Here is a 14,644-nt window from a genome sequence, read left to right as displayed (position 1 = left end):
TTGAATGGTGGGCTGGGGGGGGGGGGGGGGGGGGGGAGAGAGATTTCGGTGGGAGGTCCAAAACTCGGTCTCACGCCAACATGGAAATTACAGCGGGATCATTCGATACTAACTGTCATGGCGGGTTGTGATTCCCGCTAGAGGCAGCAGTGCGCTAATAGGATGTAGGTGAAGGCAAACGCAGAATCTTCCCTCCATGACTGATTCTCCACAGCACCAGTGGGAAACCACGCCAGTTCAGAACATGACTGGGTCAGCATGGTGTGCAAAATATGGGATTCATGTCAAGTAGACCTTGGTCAGCTCGCGGACATCAAAGGGAAAATGGGGGGCCTCCAACGACTGGACCCTAGAGCACCACAGGGTGGGTGGAGCTTCATCCAAGTGGGTCTTCCACGTAGCAGCTTCCAGAAAATGGAGGTTCTCCACACCGCAAACTCGCTCAACCTTTGGACCATCTTCCAAGGACTTTCTAATGGATTTAAGTCATCGAGCTGAAGGCTCTGGGCCCTGAAAACATTCTGGCAATTGTACTGAAGAAGTGTGCTCCAGACCTTGCTGCACTCCTTGCCAAGTTGTTCCAGTACAGTGGCAGCATTGGCATCAATCCAGTAATGTAGAAAATTGGCCAAATGTGTCCTGTGCACAAAAAGCAGGACCAATCCAATCTGGCCAATTACTGCCCCATCAACATACTCTCAATCATCAGTAAACTGATGGAAGTGGTCATCAACAGTGCTATCAAGCAGCACTTGCTTAGCAGTAACCTTCTCAGGAACATGGTCCTGCCGGTTCATTCAACTCTTGACCTTATTACAGACTTGGTTCAAACATTGCCGTCTGAACTCCAGAGGTGAGGTGAGAGCGACTGCTCTTGGCATCAAGGCAGCATTTGACCAAGAATGGCATCAAGGATCCCTAGCTAAACTGGAGTCAATAGAAATCAGGGGGGAAGGGGAAAACTCTCCGCTAGTTGGAGTTATGTCACCAAGGAAGATGGTTGTGGTGGTTGGAGCTCAATCATCTCGGCTCCAGCACATCACTGCAGGAGTTGCTCAGGGTAGCAACCTGGACCCAACCATCTTCAGCTGCTTCATCAATGACTTTCTTTCCCTTCATAAAGGCAGAAGTGGGGGCAGATGGAATGGAGGAGTAGGGTGTCAAGAACTGTGCAGCTTCTGCATACAATGAATAGTTACACTTCTCATTTTCTGTCAATCAGGGTGAAAAAGGAGACCTTGGAAAAACTGGATCACACGGCTTACCTGGGAGAGATGTAAGTTTTTTTTTCTCCGGTTTATTTAGTGCGTGGCACTCTTGTCTAAATCGTAGGATTGCATGCTGAACTCTCGCTCTGATCTACACTGACACTTCACTTGGCAGTGTGGCGAGTGTGCTACAGAATTAAGGGATGCAGAGCCATCTGCCATCTTTCAGAAGTGGGTGAGCTTGTAAAAGAGTCCCTCATGCTATAGGCCAGGGGAGTTCACCACTGTGTAACACTAGTTCCTTATCACTAAATTATATTATTTGGCTTTTAATCTTTGAGCAGTTTATAAAGCATTACTGGATGCCCCGTTTTTAACATTAGTGATACATTTTAAAAGTCTACTTAATTGGCAGTAAAGTACTTTGGGGCATCATGAGATCATCAAGGGATATTGGTGAGGGGGTGGGGGGGGGGGGGTGTGAGAAAGCCCACCCATATTCACCTCGACTAAGTTCTATTCCATTAATCTCCACCCGACCACCTCCCTTGATTTTCCATCCGTTAGAAAGAGTGATCTAGAATGATTTTTTTAAAAAATAAATTTAGATTACCCAATTATTTTTTCCAATTAAGGGGCAATTTAGTGTGTCCAATCCACCTACCCTGCACATTTTTGGGTTGTGGGGGCAAAACCCACGCAGACACAGGGAGACTGTGCAAACTCCACACGGACAGTGACCCAGAGCCGGTATCGAACCTGGGACCTCAGCGCCGTGAGGCAGCTGTGCTAACCACTAGTGATCTAGAATGATGAGCCCTGCCACACCCAGGCCGTGAATTACCCCTGACGATACAATCAAAAATTGAATCCAACAACATTGTGGGAGCAATGACTGCAGCAGTTCTCGGGGAGGTGGTGGTATAGTGGCATTGTTACTGGACCAGTAATCTCGAGACCCAAGGGTAATGCTCTGTGGGCATGGGTTCTAAACTGGAATTAAATGCCTAATGATTGTTGCTTGTCATAAAAACCTATTGGCATTCACTAATGCCCTTCAGGAAAGGAAATCTGCCGTCCTTGCCTGGTCTGGCCTACATGTGACTCCAGACCCACAGCAGTGTGGTTGACTCTTATTGCCCTCTGAAAAGGCCCAACAAACCACACAATTTGAGGGCAATTCAGAATGGCCAATACGTTCTGACCCAGCCAGAGACGCCCACATCTTGCGAATAAATCATTTTTTTTAAAGCCTCGGGGAGAAATCCCAGTGCCACCTGCTCAGGACATGTTGAGGTAGACATACCTGTGGCCTTAGCTCCATTGCCCACATCCCAATGAAAAACGACATTAACTGAGAGATGATGCTTTGAAATTTACATATCTTTCAGGCGTGTCTCAAAAGCATTTTAGGTACAATAATTACCCAGCACCTACAAAGCAGATGAAAAGTGATCAGACCGTAATCCTCAGATTATGAGCATCACAGTAATCTTGCATCCTCAATATTGATTGTTAGAGAAAATGAAAGGAATTATTATTGGACTTTCAGTGATGGTCATAAAATCTGACTAATGAGCCATTATTCGCTTGTTTATTGCTTCAGAATTTAAACTCATTTAATCATTTTAGTGGACACATTTTATAGACCTCCATTCACTTGCAAATGCACGTTGTATCTAATTGTGGCAGTACAATTTACTGCACCAGCCCCTAGAGTATATTTATCACTGAAGAAATCTTGTCCTTGTGTTAGCTTTTGTGTGGTATGTCTCCCTGTTAAACAACTACTGTCTATCAAGGGAACCGACTACAGTACAGTCAGTTCATCTCATGACTGATAGAAAAAATGTAGGTTAATGATTATCTACAATTATTAAAGATTTTGAAAGTGAACTTGGGCTGATAGTGCCAAGGAACATTTACCTCCCAGAAGTTCCATGCAATGACCATCTCTGAATGGACTAGCCATATAAATACTGTGGCCACAAGGGCAGGTCAGAGGCTGGGAATCCTGCAGCGAGTAACTCAGCTTCTGACTCCCCAAAGCCTGTCCATTATCTACAAGACACAAGTCAGGAGTGTGTTGGAACACTCACTACCTGCCTGGATGAGTGCAGCTCCAACAGCACCATCCAGGACAAAGCAGCCTGCTTGATTTGCATCCTGTCCAGCACCAATGGCGGCAGTTTGTACCATCTAAAAGATGCACTGCATCAACTCCCCAAGGCTTCTTTAACAACGCTTTCTAACCTGCGACCTCTGACACCTAGAGGGACAACGGCAGCAGGTGCATGGGGACCCCAAACCTGCAAATTCCCTCCAAGCCACTCACCATCCTGACTTAATGTATTGCTGTTCCCTCATTGTCGCTGGGTCAAAATCTGGCAACTCCCTTCCTAACAGTGCTGTGCATGTCCCTACACCACATGGACTGCAGTGGTTCAAGAAGGCAGCTCACCACCGCCTTCTCAAGGGCAGTTAGATGGGGAATAAATGCTGGCCTAGCCACCGACACCCATATTGTTTATCTCTTTGATTTTTATCTGATCTTGCTGAGGAGACATGCATTTTTAAAAACTCAACCATGGACTGTCGTCACTGCCGGCCAGGCCAGCATTTATTGCCCCTCCCTAATTCTCCTTGAGGTAGCGGTGGTATTGGTATAATGGTCTCCCTGACTCCAGCTTAGGTGGCCTTGCATATTCTGGTTGCTAAGGTACAGAACAACTCTCCCATCAAACTTAGGTAGAAGTAAAAGGGTCTGATCTTTAAAGTCATCTTTGCCAGGAGAAGATGGAACAGGAAGACAACTGGGAGACTTTGCTTGCTCTCCTCTTGAACAAATTTGTCAAGGCAAATCTGCATTAATTGCTTTAGCTGTATGTGATCATAATGTTGTTCATTCTTCCATGACAGTCAATGTGCATTTAGTTATTAGATGAAGGGCCCAGTCATCTTTGGGCTTCCTGAACCATAATTCTGAAGAATAATATTGATGTTAGTTAATTCAAATATAGATTACGTGAAGTAAACAAAATCTTTTTCATTTAATGTCCGGTGTGAGGTTAGTCTTGCCTCTTTAAAATTTTTACTCACTGTCTGTCAAGAACATATTGTCAGTAAGATTGGGAGCCGATATGCTACCACCCATGCAGTCCTGACCAATTTTCTTACTGCATAGAAATCCAGACTCCTTACTCCATTTCATAGAACACAGAACATAGAACAGTACAGCACAGAACAGGCCCTTCGGCCCTCAATGTTGTGCCGAGCCATGATCACCCTACTCAAACCCACATATCCACCCTATACCCGTAACCCAACAACCCCCCCCTTAACCTTACCTTTATTAGGACACTATGGGCAATTTAGCATGGCCAATCCACCTAACCCGCACATCTTTGGACTGTGGGAGGAAACCGGAGCACCCGGAGGAAGCCCACGCACACAGGGGGAGGACGTGCAGACTCCACACAGACAGTGACCCAGCCGGGAATCGAACCTGGGACCCTGGAGCTGTGAAGCATTTATGCTAACCACCATGCTACCCTGCTGCTTTCCTTCTACTTTTTTCCTCACAGAACCCCCAGAACAATGGAATTTCTTCCTGTGCTCAGTCCTCCCTTGCTTGCACACTTTACAGTTTCTTTCTTAAAGCATGGCCATTACTTCCATTTTCACTCCTATTCTCATCCCTGGTGAGGACCTGCCCTCAGGCCTGGATATTTCAGCAGATTGCCTTTTGTTTTAAAAGTATGAAATACAGTGTAATAAATAACGGAATTGTTTGCAGGGCAGCATAGATTCAGTTTTGCTCTGGTAACTCTAAATTTGTAAAAACAATTTGTAGAACTTCACCTTCATTTTGAAAGATTGGCGGCACAGTGGTTAGCACTGCTGCCTCACAGCGCCAAGGACCCGGGTTCAATTCCAGCCTCGGGTAACTCCGTGTGGAATTTGCACTTTGTCCCCGTGTCTGCGTGGGTTTCCTCCGGGTGGTTCCGGTTTCCTCCACAGTCCAAAGATGTGCAGGTTAGGTGGATTGGCCATGCTATAATTGTCCCTTTGTGCCCAACAGGTTAGGTGGGGCTAGAGGGATAGGGTGGGGAAGGGAGCCAGGGGAGAGTGCTCACTCCGAGGATCAGTGCAGACTTGATGGGCCGAATGGCCTCCCTCTGCACTGTAGGGATTCTAAGGACAATCATGTTGTTTTAACGTAATTATTAATGTAAAGAACGGATGTCTAATTTAATATTAAAGCAATCAATCTCTTATCTTGTACAGGGTTTAAAGGGAGACCTGGGTGTTCCTGGTCCAAGAGGAGAAAAAGTAAGTTTAATTTGGAATTTTTTAAGCGGAAGTTTTGATACGAAATTTTTCACGCGCGAGTCAAAAATATCCACTTGTCAGAAGGGATTGAATGTCCTTGGGAGATTGTGGATGTACTAGGCACAATGCCGACTTTGTGTGGTAATTGTGAAACAGCAGCCTGCCTTCAGCCAGTTACTTGGTTTAGCTCAGTTGACTGGACAGCGGGCGAGCAAGGCCAGCAGCCCGGGTTCAATTGCTGTATTGATTGTGGTTATGAAGGCCTCACCTGGGGTGTGGTGACCCTCTGGTTAAATCACCACCAGGCAGCTGTCCCCCTCAAAGGGGAAGGCAATCAATGGTCATCTGAGACTATGATGACCTTACTCACTTTATTTTACACAGAATTATAAAAAAGCCCCTGCCTATAGTTACGCAGGACGAATCTGAGCTTCACTGAAAGTTGATTAAAATACGAGCGAGGCAATATCTGCTACTGAAGATAAAGTGTAAATTCTAAAACGGTAGATAGTAAATATGATTATGCAATGAAAGGTATAACCTTTCAGAAGACGGAGCTCGAGAAATACTTGGGGATGATAGCGACCGCTCATTGAAAACATCCCTGCAATGTCTGAAGCAATTGCCAAGTCAAAGGAATGAGATGTGAGAGCAGATGCATAAAATCTAAGCACATGGGAGTAACATGACACCCCTGTCATGTATTGGGTGGAACATACTTGTAATACACGTCCAAGTCTTGCGGCTGCATCTTCAGAGACATTATGGAAAGTGTGAGGTATAAGGACGAAGGTGTTTCTAAGATTAGGGGATCCGGGAAAGAGTTAAATTCTTCCCGTCAACAATGGGTGATTATTTGCTGGTTTTCACGTTCCGTCTACATTGAAAATGAACCACGATTCTAATGCAATAAGATGAGATGCAAAAAGAAACTGCACATTGAATTTTCATTTGGTCATTTTGACAACCACTTTCAATTTGTTAGGCAGCACCTCCATCTGTCAAAGCCATGATGACTATCCCTGATCAAAACCTGCCTCTCCAAGTGGAGATACATTTTCTCCTTAAGAATTTTCTCCAATAGTTTCCATCGCACTGATGTGAGACTCGCTGGTCTGTAATTCCCTTGTTTATCTCTATCACCTTCTTGAAAAGTGGAACCAATGTTCACTGTCCTCCAAGCCTCTGGCACCTCCCATGTGGCCAGTGAGGAAATAAACATTTTCCTCCCTTGCCTCTCAGGGCAGCCTGGATGACAACTAATCCTGACCTGGGGATTTGTCCACTTTGTCCATCAAAACCTCCAATACCTCCTCACTCCCTATGTTCTAGCATCATCACCATGGAATCCCTACGGTTCAGAAGGAGACCAGTTGGCCCATCGAGTTCGCACTGACCCTCCAAAAAAGCACCCCAGCAGGCCCAATACCACACCCTATCACTGTGCCTCCCCGCTAACCTTTGGGACAATTTATCATGGGCAATCCACCTAACCTGCACATCTTTGGACTGTGGGAGGAAACCAGAGCACCCGGAGGAAACCCACGGAGAATGTGCAAACTCCACACAGTCACCCGATGTTGAATTGAACCTGGGGCCCTGGCACTGAGACAGCCATGCTAATCACCATGCCAAATCTCAGTCCCTCTTCCAGAATTTTGTACCGACATTTTCCTTCTCTCAAGTGAAGGCAGATGTGAAATGCTCGTTTAACACTCTACCAACGTCCTCTGGCCCCATGCACTGATTACTTCCTTATGGGCAGCATGGTAGCATTGTGGATAGCACAATTGCTTCACAGCTCCAGGGTCCCAGGTTCGATTCCGGCTTGGGTCACTGTCTGTGCGGAGTCTGCACATCCTCCCCGTATGTGCGTGGGTTTCCTCCGGGTGCTCCGGTTTCCTCCCACAGTCCAAAGATGTGCAGGTTAGGTGGAATGGCCATGCTAAATTGCCCAGGATGTTCAATTTGCCGGTGGCTGATTCACCAGTTGATGAACCTGGAGGCAATTTGATTGTCCCTTGCATGGCAGCCATTCAAATAATAATCTTTATTAGTGTCACGAGTAGGCTTACATTAACACTGCACTGAAATTACTGTGAAAATCCCTTAGTCGCCACACTCCGGCACCTGTTCGGGTACACTGAGGGAGAATTCAGAATGTCCAATTCACCTAACAGCACATCTTTCGGGACTTCTGGGAGGAATCCGGAGCACCCAGAGGAAAACTACGCAGACACGGGAAGAAGGTGCAGACTCCACACAGACAGTGACACAAGCTGGAATTGAATCTGGGACCCTGGAGCTGCGAAGCAACAGTGCTGCACACTGTGTTATCATGCTGCCCACCCTGCAAGAACAGCTGGGCCTTTGGGATCATAATGGCGAAAAGAGAACCAGGGACGTACAAAGTGAACATCCAGGATAAGGTCATAAAGAAACGCCTGGACCATCTCAGGAGCAGGGGGTTGCCCCGAATCAAGCCCCATTATCGGCCATGGAGCTGGCCGCTGCCAGTACCGAACAACAGCTCGACGCTGACACAATGCACGTCCATCCGTATAACCAGATAGTGGGGTTCCCAGATATCTGCTGCTCTTGTCCTTCCAGATGGTAATGGTTGTGGGTTTGGAAGGTACTGCGGAAGAAACCTTGGTGAGTTACTGTATTGCATCTTGCAGATGGTACACATGGCTGCCACTGTTCGTCTGTGGTAGAGGGAGTGAATATTGCGGAAGGGGGAGCACTCGAGAGCTCCTTTGTCCTGGATGGTGTTGAGCCGCACTCATCCAGATAAGTAGAGAGTATTCCATTAACCTCCTGACTTGTGCCCTGTAGACAGGCTTTGGGGAGTCAGGAGGTGATCTACTCGTGGCGGTATTTCTAGCCTTTGACCTGCCCTGTTAACCACCGTATTAATGTGGCTAGTCCAGTTCAGTTTCTGATCAATGGTAACCCCCAGGATGTTGTTAGTGAGGGATTCAGTGAAGGTAATGTTAATGAATGTCAAGCGGCAATGGGAGATGGCCATTACCTGGCACTTTCCTTGTTAACTGGTTCCAGAAGTGTCCTTTCTTTGAATTGTCCAACTTAATGTTTTAGAACATAGAACAGTACAGCACACAACAGGCCCTTCGGCCCTCAATGTTGTGCCGAGCATTGTCTGAAACCAAGATCAAGATATCCCACTCCCTGTCATTCTAGTGTGCTCCATGTGCTTATCCAATAACCGCTTGAAAGTTCCTAAAGTGTCCTAAAGTACTCCACTATCACAGCAGCCAGTCCATTCCACACCCTAACCACTCTCTGAGTAAAGAACCTACCTCGGATATCCCTCCTATATCTCCCACCCTGAATCTTATAGTTATGTCCCCTTGTAACAGCTACATCCACCTGAGGAAATAGTCTCTGAACGTCCACTCTACTATCCCCCTCATCATGTTATAAAGCTCTATTAAGTCTCCTCTCATCTTCCTCTGCTCCAAAGAGAAAAGCCCGAGCTCCCTCAACCTTTCCTCATAAGACCTATCCTGCAAACCAGGCAGCATCCTGGTAAATCTCCTTTGCACCCGTTCCAATGCTTCCACATCCTTCCTATAATGAGGTGACCAGAACTGCACACAATACCCCAAATGTGGTCTCACCAGGGTCATGTATAGTTGCAGCATAACCCCGCGGCTCTTAAGCTCAAGCCCCTGTTAATAAACGCTAACACACTATAAGCCTTCTTCACGGCTCTATCCACGTGAGTGGCAACCTTCAGAGATCTGTGGACATGAACCCCAAGATCTCTCTGTTCCTCCACATTCCTCAGAACCCTGCCGTTGACCCTGTAATCCGCATTCAAATTTTTTCTACCAAAATGAATCACCTCGCACTTATCAGGGTTAAACTCCATAGGCCATTTTTCAGCCCAGCTCTGCATCCTATCAATGTCTCTTTGCAGCCTACAACAGCCCTCCACCTCATCCACTACTCCACCAATCTTGGTGTCATCAGCAAATTTACTGACCCACCCTTCAGCCCCCTCCTCCAAGTCATCAATAAAAATCACAAACAGCAGAGGACCCAGCACTGATCCCTGTGGTACACCGCTGATAACTGGTCTCCAGTCTGAAAATTTTCCATCCACCACCTCCCTCTGTCTTCTATGTGATAGCCAATTACTTATCCAATTGGCCGAATTTCCCTTTATCCCACACCTCCTTACTTTCTTCATGAGCCGACCATGGGGAACCTTATCAAACACCTTACTAAAATCCATGTGTACAACATCAACTGCTCTACCTTCATCCACACACTTAGTTACCTCCCCAAAGAATTCAATCAAATTTGTGAGGCAAGACTTGCCCTTCATGAATCTGTGTTGACTATCCCGGATTAAGCTGCATCTTTCCAAATGGCCATAAATCCTATCCTTCAGGACCTTTTCCATTAACTTACCGACCACTGAAGTAAGACTAACTGGCCTATAATTACGAGGGGCATTCCTATTCCCTTTCTTGAACAGAGGAACAACATTCGCCACTCTCCAGTCCTCTGGCACTATCCCCGTGTTCAGTGAGGACCTAAAGATCAAAGCCAAAGGCTCTGCAATCTCATCCCTTGCCTCCCAAGAATCCTTAGATATATCCCATCTGGCCCAGGGGACTTGTCGACCCTCAGGTTTATCAAAATTGCTAATACATCCTTCCTCAGAACATCTACCTCCTCCATCCTACCCGCCTGTATCACACTCTCATCCTCATGGCCCCTCTCCTTGGTGAACAATGAAGAAAAGTATTCATTCAACGCCTCTCCTATTTCTTCTAACTCCATGGACAAGTTCCCACGACTGTCCTTGACTGGCCCTACCCTCACCCTGGTCATTCTTTTATTTCTCACATAAGAGTAAAAAGCCTTGGGGTTTTCCTTGATCTGACCCGCCAAGGACTTATGCCCCCTCCTAGCTCTCCTATTTTTAGCTCATTCTTTGCTAACTTGTAACCCTCAAGCGACCCAACTGAACCTTGTTTTCTCATCCTTACATACTCTTCCTTTTTCCTCTTGACAAGACATTCAGCCTCTTTTGTGAACCATGGTTCCCTCACATGGCCATTTCCTCCCTGCCTGACCGGGACATATCTAGCAAGGACACGCAGTATTTGTTCCTTGAACAAGCTCCACTTTTTACCTGAAACCCTCCCTCCTATACCATCCCTGCAGCCACATGTTTATCTGCTCTCTCTCCCTGTTCCTCGCCTCACTAGCACGTGGCACCGGCAACAAACCAGAGATGACAACATGGTTTGTCCTGCCTCTCAACGTCCACCCTAGCTCCCCAAATTCCTGTTTTAAATCCCCGTCCCTTCTCGTACCCATGTCGTTGGTACCAATGTGTACCATGACTTGTGACTGTTAACCCTCCCCCTTAAGGATTCTGAAAACACTGTCCGAGACGTCGCGGACACTGGCACCCGGGAGGCAACATACCATCCGTGAGTCTCTTAAACTGGCTGCTTAAATACGTTTCATGAGTTGTTAATGATTTAACCATTCACCAACTCCGTACAATTTTGGTCTCTGTATTTAAGAAGGAATATAATTAAATTGGAAGACATGCAGGAAAGGTTCGGTCGACTGATTCCCAGGATGAGGGTTTTATCCTGAGGAGAAGTTGGACAGGTTGGGCCACTATCCATTGAAATTTAGAATGAGAGGTGATCTTATTGAAATCCTGATGTTTGATAAGGGGAGAAGGCAAGAGAATGGGGATGAGAAAAATGTCAGCCATGATTGAATGGCTGATATTTCGATGGAACGAGTGGCCTAATTCTGCTCCTATGTCTTATGGGTGAATGCTGAAAGGGTGGTGCCTCCCCTTGTGGAAGACTGGAAATAGGGGGACACAGTTTAAAAATAAGAGATCACTGGGCAGCACAGTGGCACAGTGGTTAGCATTGCTGCCTCACGGCGTCGAGGTCCCAGGTTCGATCCCGGCTCTGGGTCACTGTCCATCTGGAGTTTGCACATTCTCCCCGTGTCTGCGTGGGTTTCGCCCCCACAACGCAAAGATGTTCAGGGAGGTGGATTGGTCATGCTAAATTTCCCCTTAATTGAAAAAAAATGAATTGGCTACACTAAAATTTTAAGAAAAAAAGAGATCACCCATTTGCTACGGAGACGAAGGGAATATTTATTTTCTCAGAGGGTCGGGAGTCTTTGGAATTCTCGTCCCCGCAGTACAGTGGAAGCTGGTTCATGGAAGGCTAAGTTCGATAAATTCTTGATTGACAAGGGAGTTCAAGGTTATAGGAGGGGGGAGACAAGAAGGGTCATAGTCAGAGCAGGGATGATCTTTTCAAATGGTGGAGCAGGCTCAAGGAGCCAAGTGGCTGACTCCTCCTAATTCATATCTTTGTTTGCATGGATGTACTAACTATTTGACTTTTTTTGTTTTTATTAGGGTGATGTGGGTCCTCACGGTCCACCTGGATTATACGTAAGTACCTGGGACCTTGTGCTTTCTGTGGGTCAGATTGGTTTTAAAATTTGAGAAAGATGTAAGTCCTTGGGGATAGAGCAGGACAAGGCAATTCCTTTTGAAATGCTGGAACAATCAGTTAACTCAGGCAGCAGTCTCCGAGTACTGGACTTGCAGATCACAAGCTCAGGATCTTCATTTGTGATGTAAAGTTATTTTAAATTATTTTTGCAGCATTGCACCAAGTTTAATTTCACAGCTTGCGATTAAAATTGTAGAACATTTAATCAGAGAATCCCTACAGTGCAGAAGGAGGCCATTCAACCCATCGACTCTGCACCGACCTACCCAAGCTCACTTCCCCGCCCTCTCCCAATAACCCCTTAACCTAATCTACACATCTTTTTTGAACACTAAAGGGCAATTTAGCATGGCCAATCCACTTAGCGTGCACGTCTTTGGACTGCGGGTGGAAAACGGAGCATCCGGAAGAAACCCGCGCAGACACGGGGAGAACGTACAAACTCCACACCGACAGTGACCCAAGCCGGGAATTGAACCCAGGTCCCTGGCGCTGTGAGGCAGCAGTGCTAACTAGTGTGCCACCGTGCCGCTCACACTTTCATAAATTGGTACAGCAAACTTAGACTTCCTCTTGGTAGCGCATTAGCTGAAAGCAAAATCTTGTGGGTTTCATAGAAGCTGTTGGCAGTGTGAGGGTTAATATCTATAGGGATGGCTTTGTTATACAACATCCTATGGAGCAGCTTCAAGCAATCACTGCCCTTGATTTCTCCTCCATTCTTAGACCGTGCAATTTGTTCATTGTGAGTGGGAACTCTTCACTCCCTGTTGGCAATATTCGCTCATGGAAACAGGGAGTGATTGCCACACCAGCTGGACAGAGTCAGAGCAGTGGCATTGATGGAACAATTTTTAACTTCATTCCCCCACATATTGTGATTCAGTATCCTAACCTGGAATAAGAAAAGTAACATTAGGCTAGATTTTACACTGCGGGCGATGACAAGAGGGGAAATGGGGCTGGTTTAGCGCAGTGGGCTAAATAGCTGGCTTGGAATGCAGAACAATGCCAACAGTCCGGGCTCAGTTCCCGGACCAGCCTCCCCGAACAGGCATTGGAATGTGGCAACTAGGGGCTTTTCAAAGTAACTTCATTAAAGCCGACTTGTGACAATAAGCGATTATTATTATTATTTATTATTATAAATGGGATATTTTGTTGGGGGGGGGGGGGGGGGGGCTCTGACTGGCAAAGGAAGCCCCAAAAAGAACCACACCCTTTTGTCGCACACCAGCCCACTTAACTTGACTGGACAGTCTGGGCACCTGGCACTGATACCCACCATGGCTAAATTCCGAGCAGCAGCAGGAGGCGCTAAAGGTACCATTATCTGCCTTTGCTCCAAGGAGAACATCCCAGCTTCTCCAGTGTAACCGTGTAGCTAAAACCCCTGGAACCATTCTGATAAATTTCCTCTGCACCCTCTGTAGAACCGTCGCCATCGTGTTGTGACCAGAACTGGACTGACGACAGAGTTGAACATAGGAACACCAGAAATATGAGCAGGAGTAAGCCATTCAGCCTCCTCGAGCCTGCTTTGCCATTCAATCAGATCATGGCTATTCTTCTTCCTCAATGACATTTTCTCCATATTTCTTGATGCCTTTACTTATCCATTCCAGTCTATAGCCACCAGGAGTGGGAGGACTTCCTACCTCTTGATCGTAGCCCACCCCACCCTTCCCTGAAATTCTCTTGGTGCTGGCTAGTCAGCACCAGGATTGGTCCAGCCGAATGCAGGGAGTTGCATTGAGATGCCTGGGCATGCTCTCGGCTCTATTCATAATGGTTCTGCTGCTCCCCCCACTTCACTGCAGGAACAAAAAGGATGCTGGAATGCTCCCCACATCAGCTGACCAAAGATTGAAAAAGGGTTCCTGCCACAAATCAACAAGTATCTTGGCATATACTGATGGAAAATGCCGTCACACCTTTGCCCCAACCAACCCAAGTTTATATTGGGGCAATATGGAGGGGGCAAACACAAGGCACTACTTTTCCTTCACCAAAACTGGTTGCTTGTAACATGGGCCGGGGTCCCAGCATACCGGTGTGGCGAGAACCACTCCGGCGTCGGGCCTCCCCAAAGATGCGGAATTCTTCGCACCTTTAGGGGCGAGGCCCGCGCCGGAGTGGCTCCCGCTCCGCCAACCGGCGGCAACGGCCTTTGGTGCCCCGCCGACCGGCGTCGGGGCTGGCCGAAAGGCCTTCGCTGGTCGGCGTGAGTCCGCGCATGCGCCGGAGTGTCAGCGGCCGCTGACGTCACCCCGGCGCATGTGAGATGGATGGGGTCTCTTCCGCCTCCGCCATGGTGGGGGCCGTGGCGGCGGCAGAAGAAAAAGAGTGCCACCATGGCTCAGTCCCGTCCGCTGATCGGTGGGCCCCGATCGCGGGCCAGGCCATCCCGGGGCACTCCCCGGGGTCAGATCGGTCCACGCCCCCCCCCAGGACCCCGGGGCCCACTCCCGCCGCCTGCTCCCGCCGGCACCAGATGTGGTTTAAACCACATCGGCGGGAGAGGCCTGACAGCGGCGGGACTTCGGCCCATTGCCGTCC

The 14,644-nt window shown here is 47.5% G+C and overlaps 1 protein-coding gene across 1 annotated transcript in view; it reads left to right on the top strand.

Annotated features, from left to right (window-relative positions):
- LOC119967970 (collagen alpha-1(XIX) chain) overlaps nt 1–14,644 on the top strand; it is a 287,876-nt gene that overhangs the window by 146,738 nt on the left and 126,494 nt on the right. The window contains exons 10-12 of the mRNA XM_038801071.1: nt 1,223–1,276; nt 5,496–5,540; nt 11,986–12,021. Coding sequence (XP_038656999.1) covers nt 1,223–1,276; nt 5,496–5,540; nt 11,986–12,021 — 135 coding nt within the window. The remainder of the gene's footprint in view (nt 1–1,222; nt 1,277–5,495; nt 5,541–11,985; nt 12,022–14,644) is intronic.

Source organism: Scyliorhinus canicula, chromosome 6 (assembly GCF_902713615.1).
Source record: "Scyliorhinus canicula chromosome 6, sScyCan1.1, whole genome shotgun sequence".
In the NCBI taxonomy this organism is placed as follows: domain Eukaryota; kingdom Metazoa; phylum Chordata; class Chondrichthyes; order Carcharhiniformes; family Scyliorhinidae; genus Scyliorhinus; species Scyliorhinus canicula.
The sequence above is the reverse complement of the archived record's forward strand: the minus strand, read 5'-3'. Positions and strand labels throughout refer to the sequence as shown.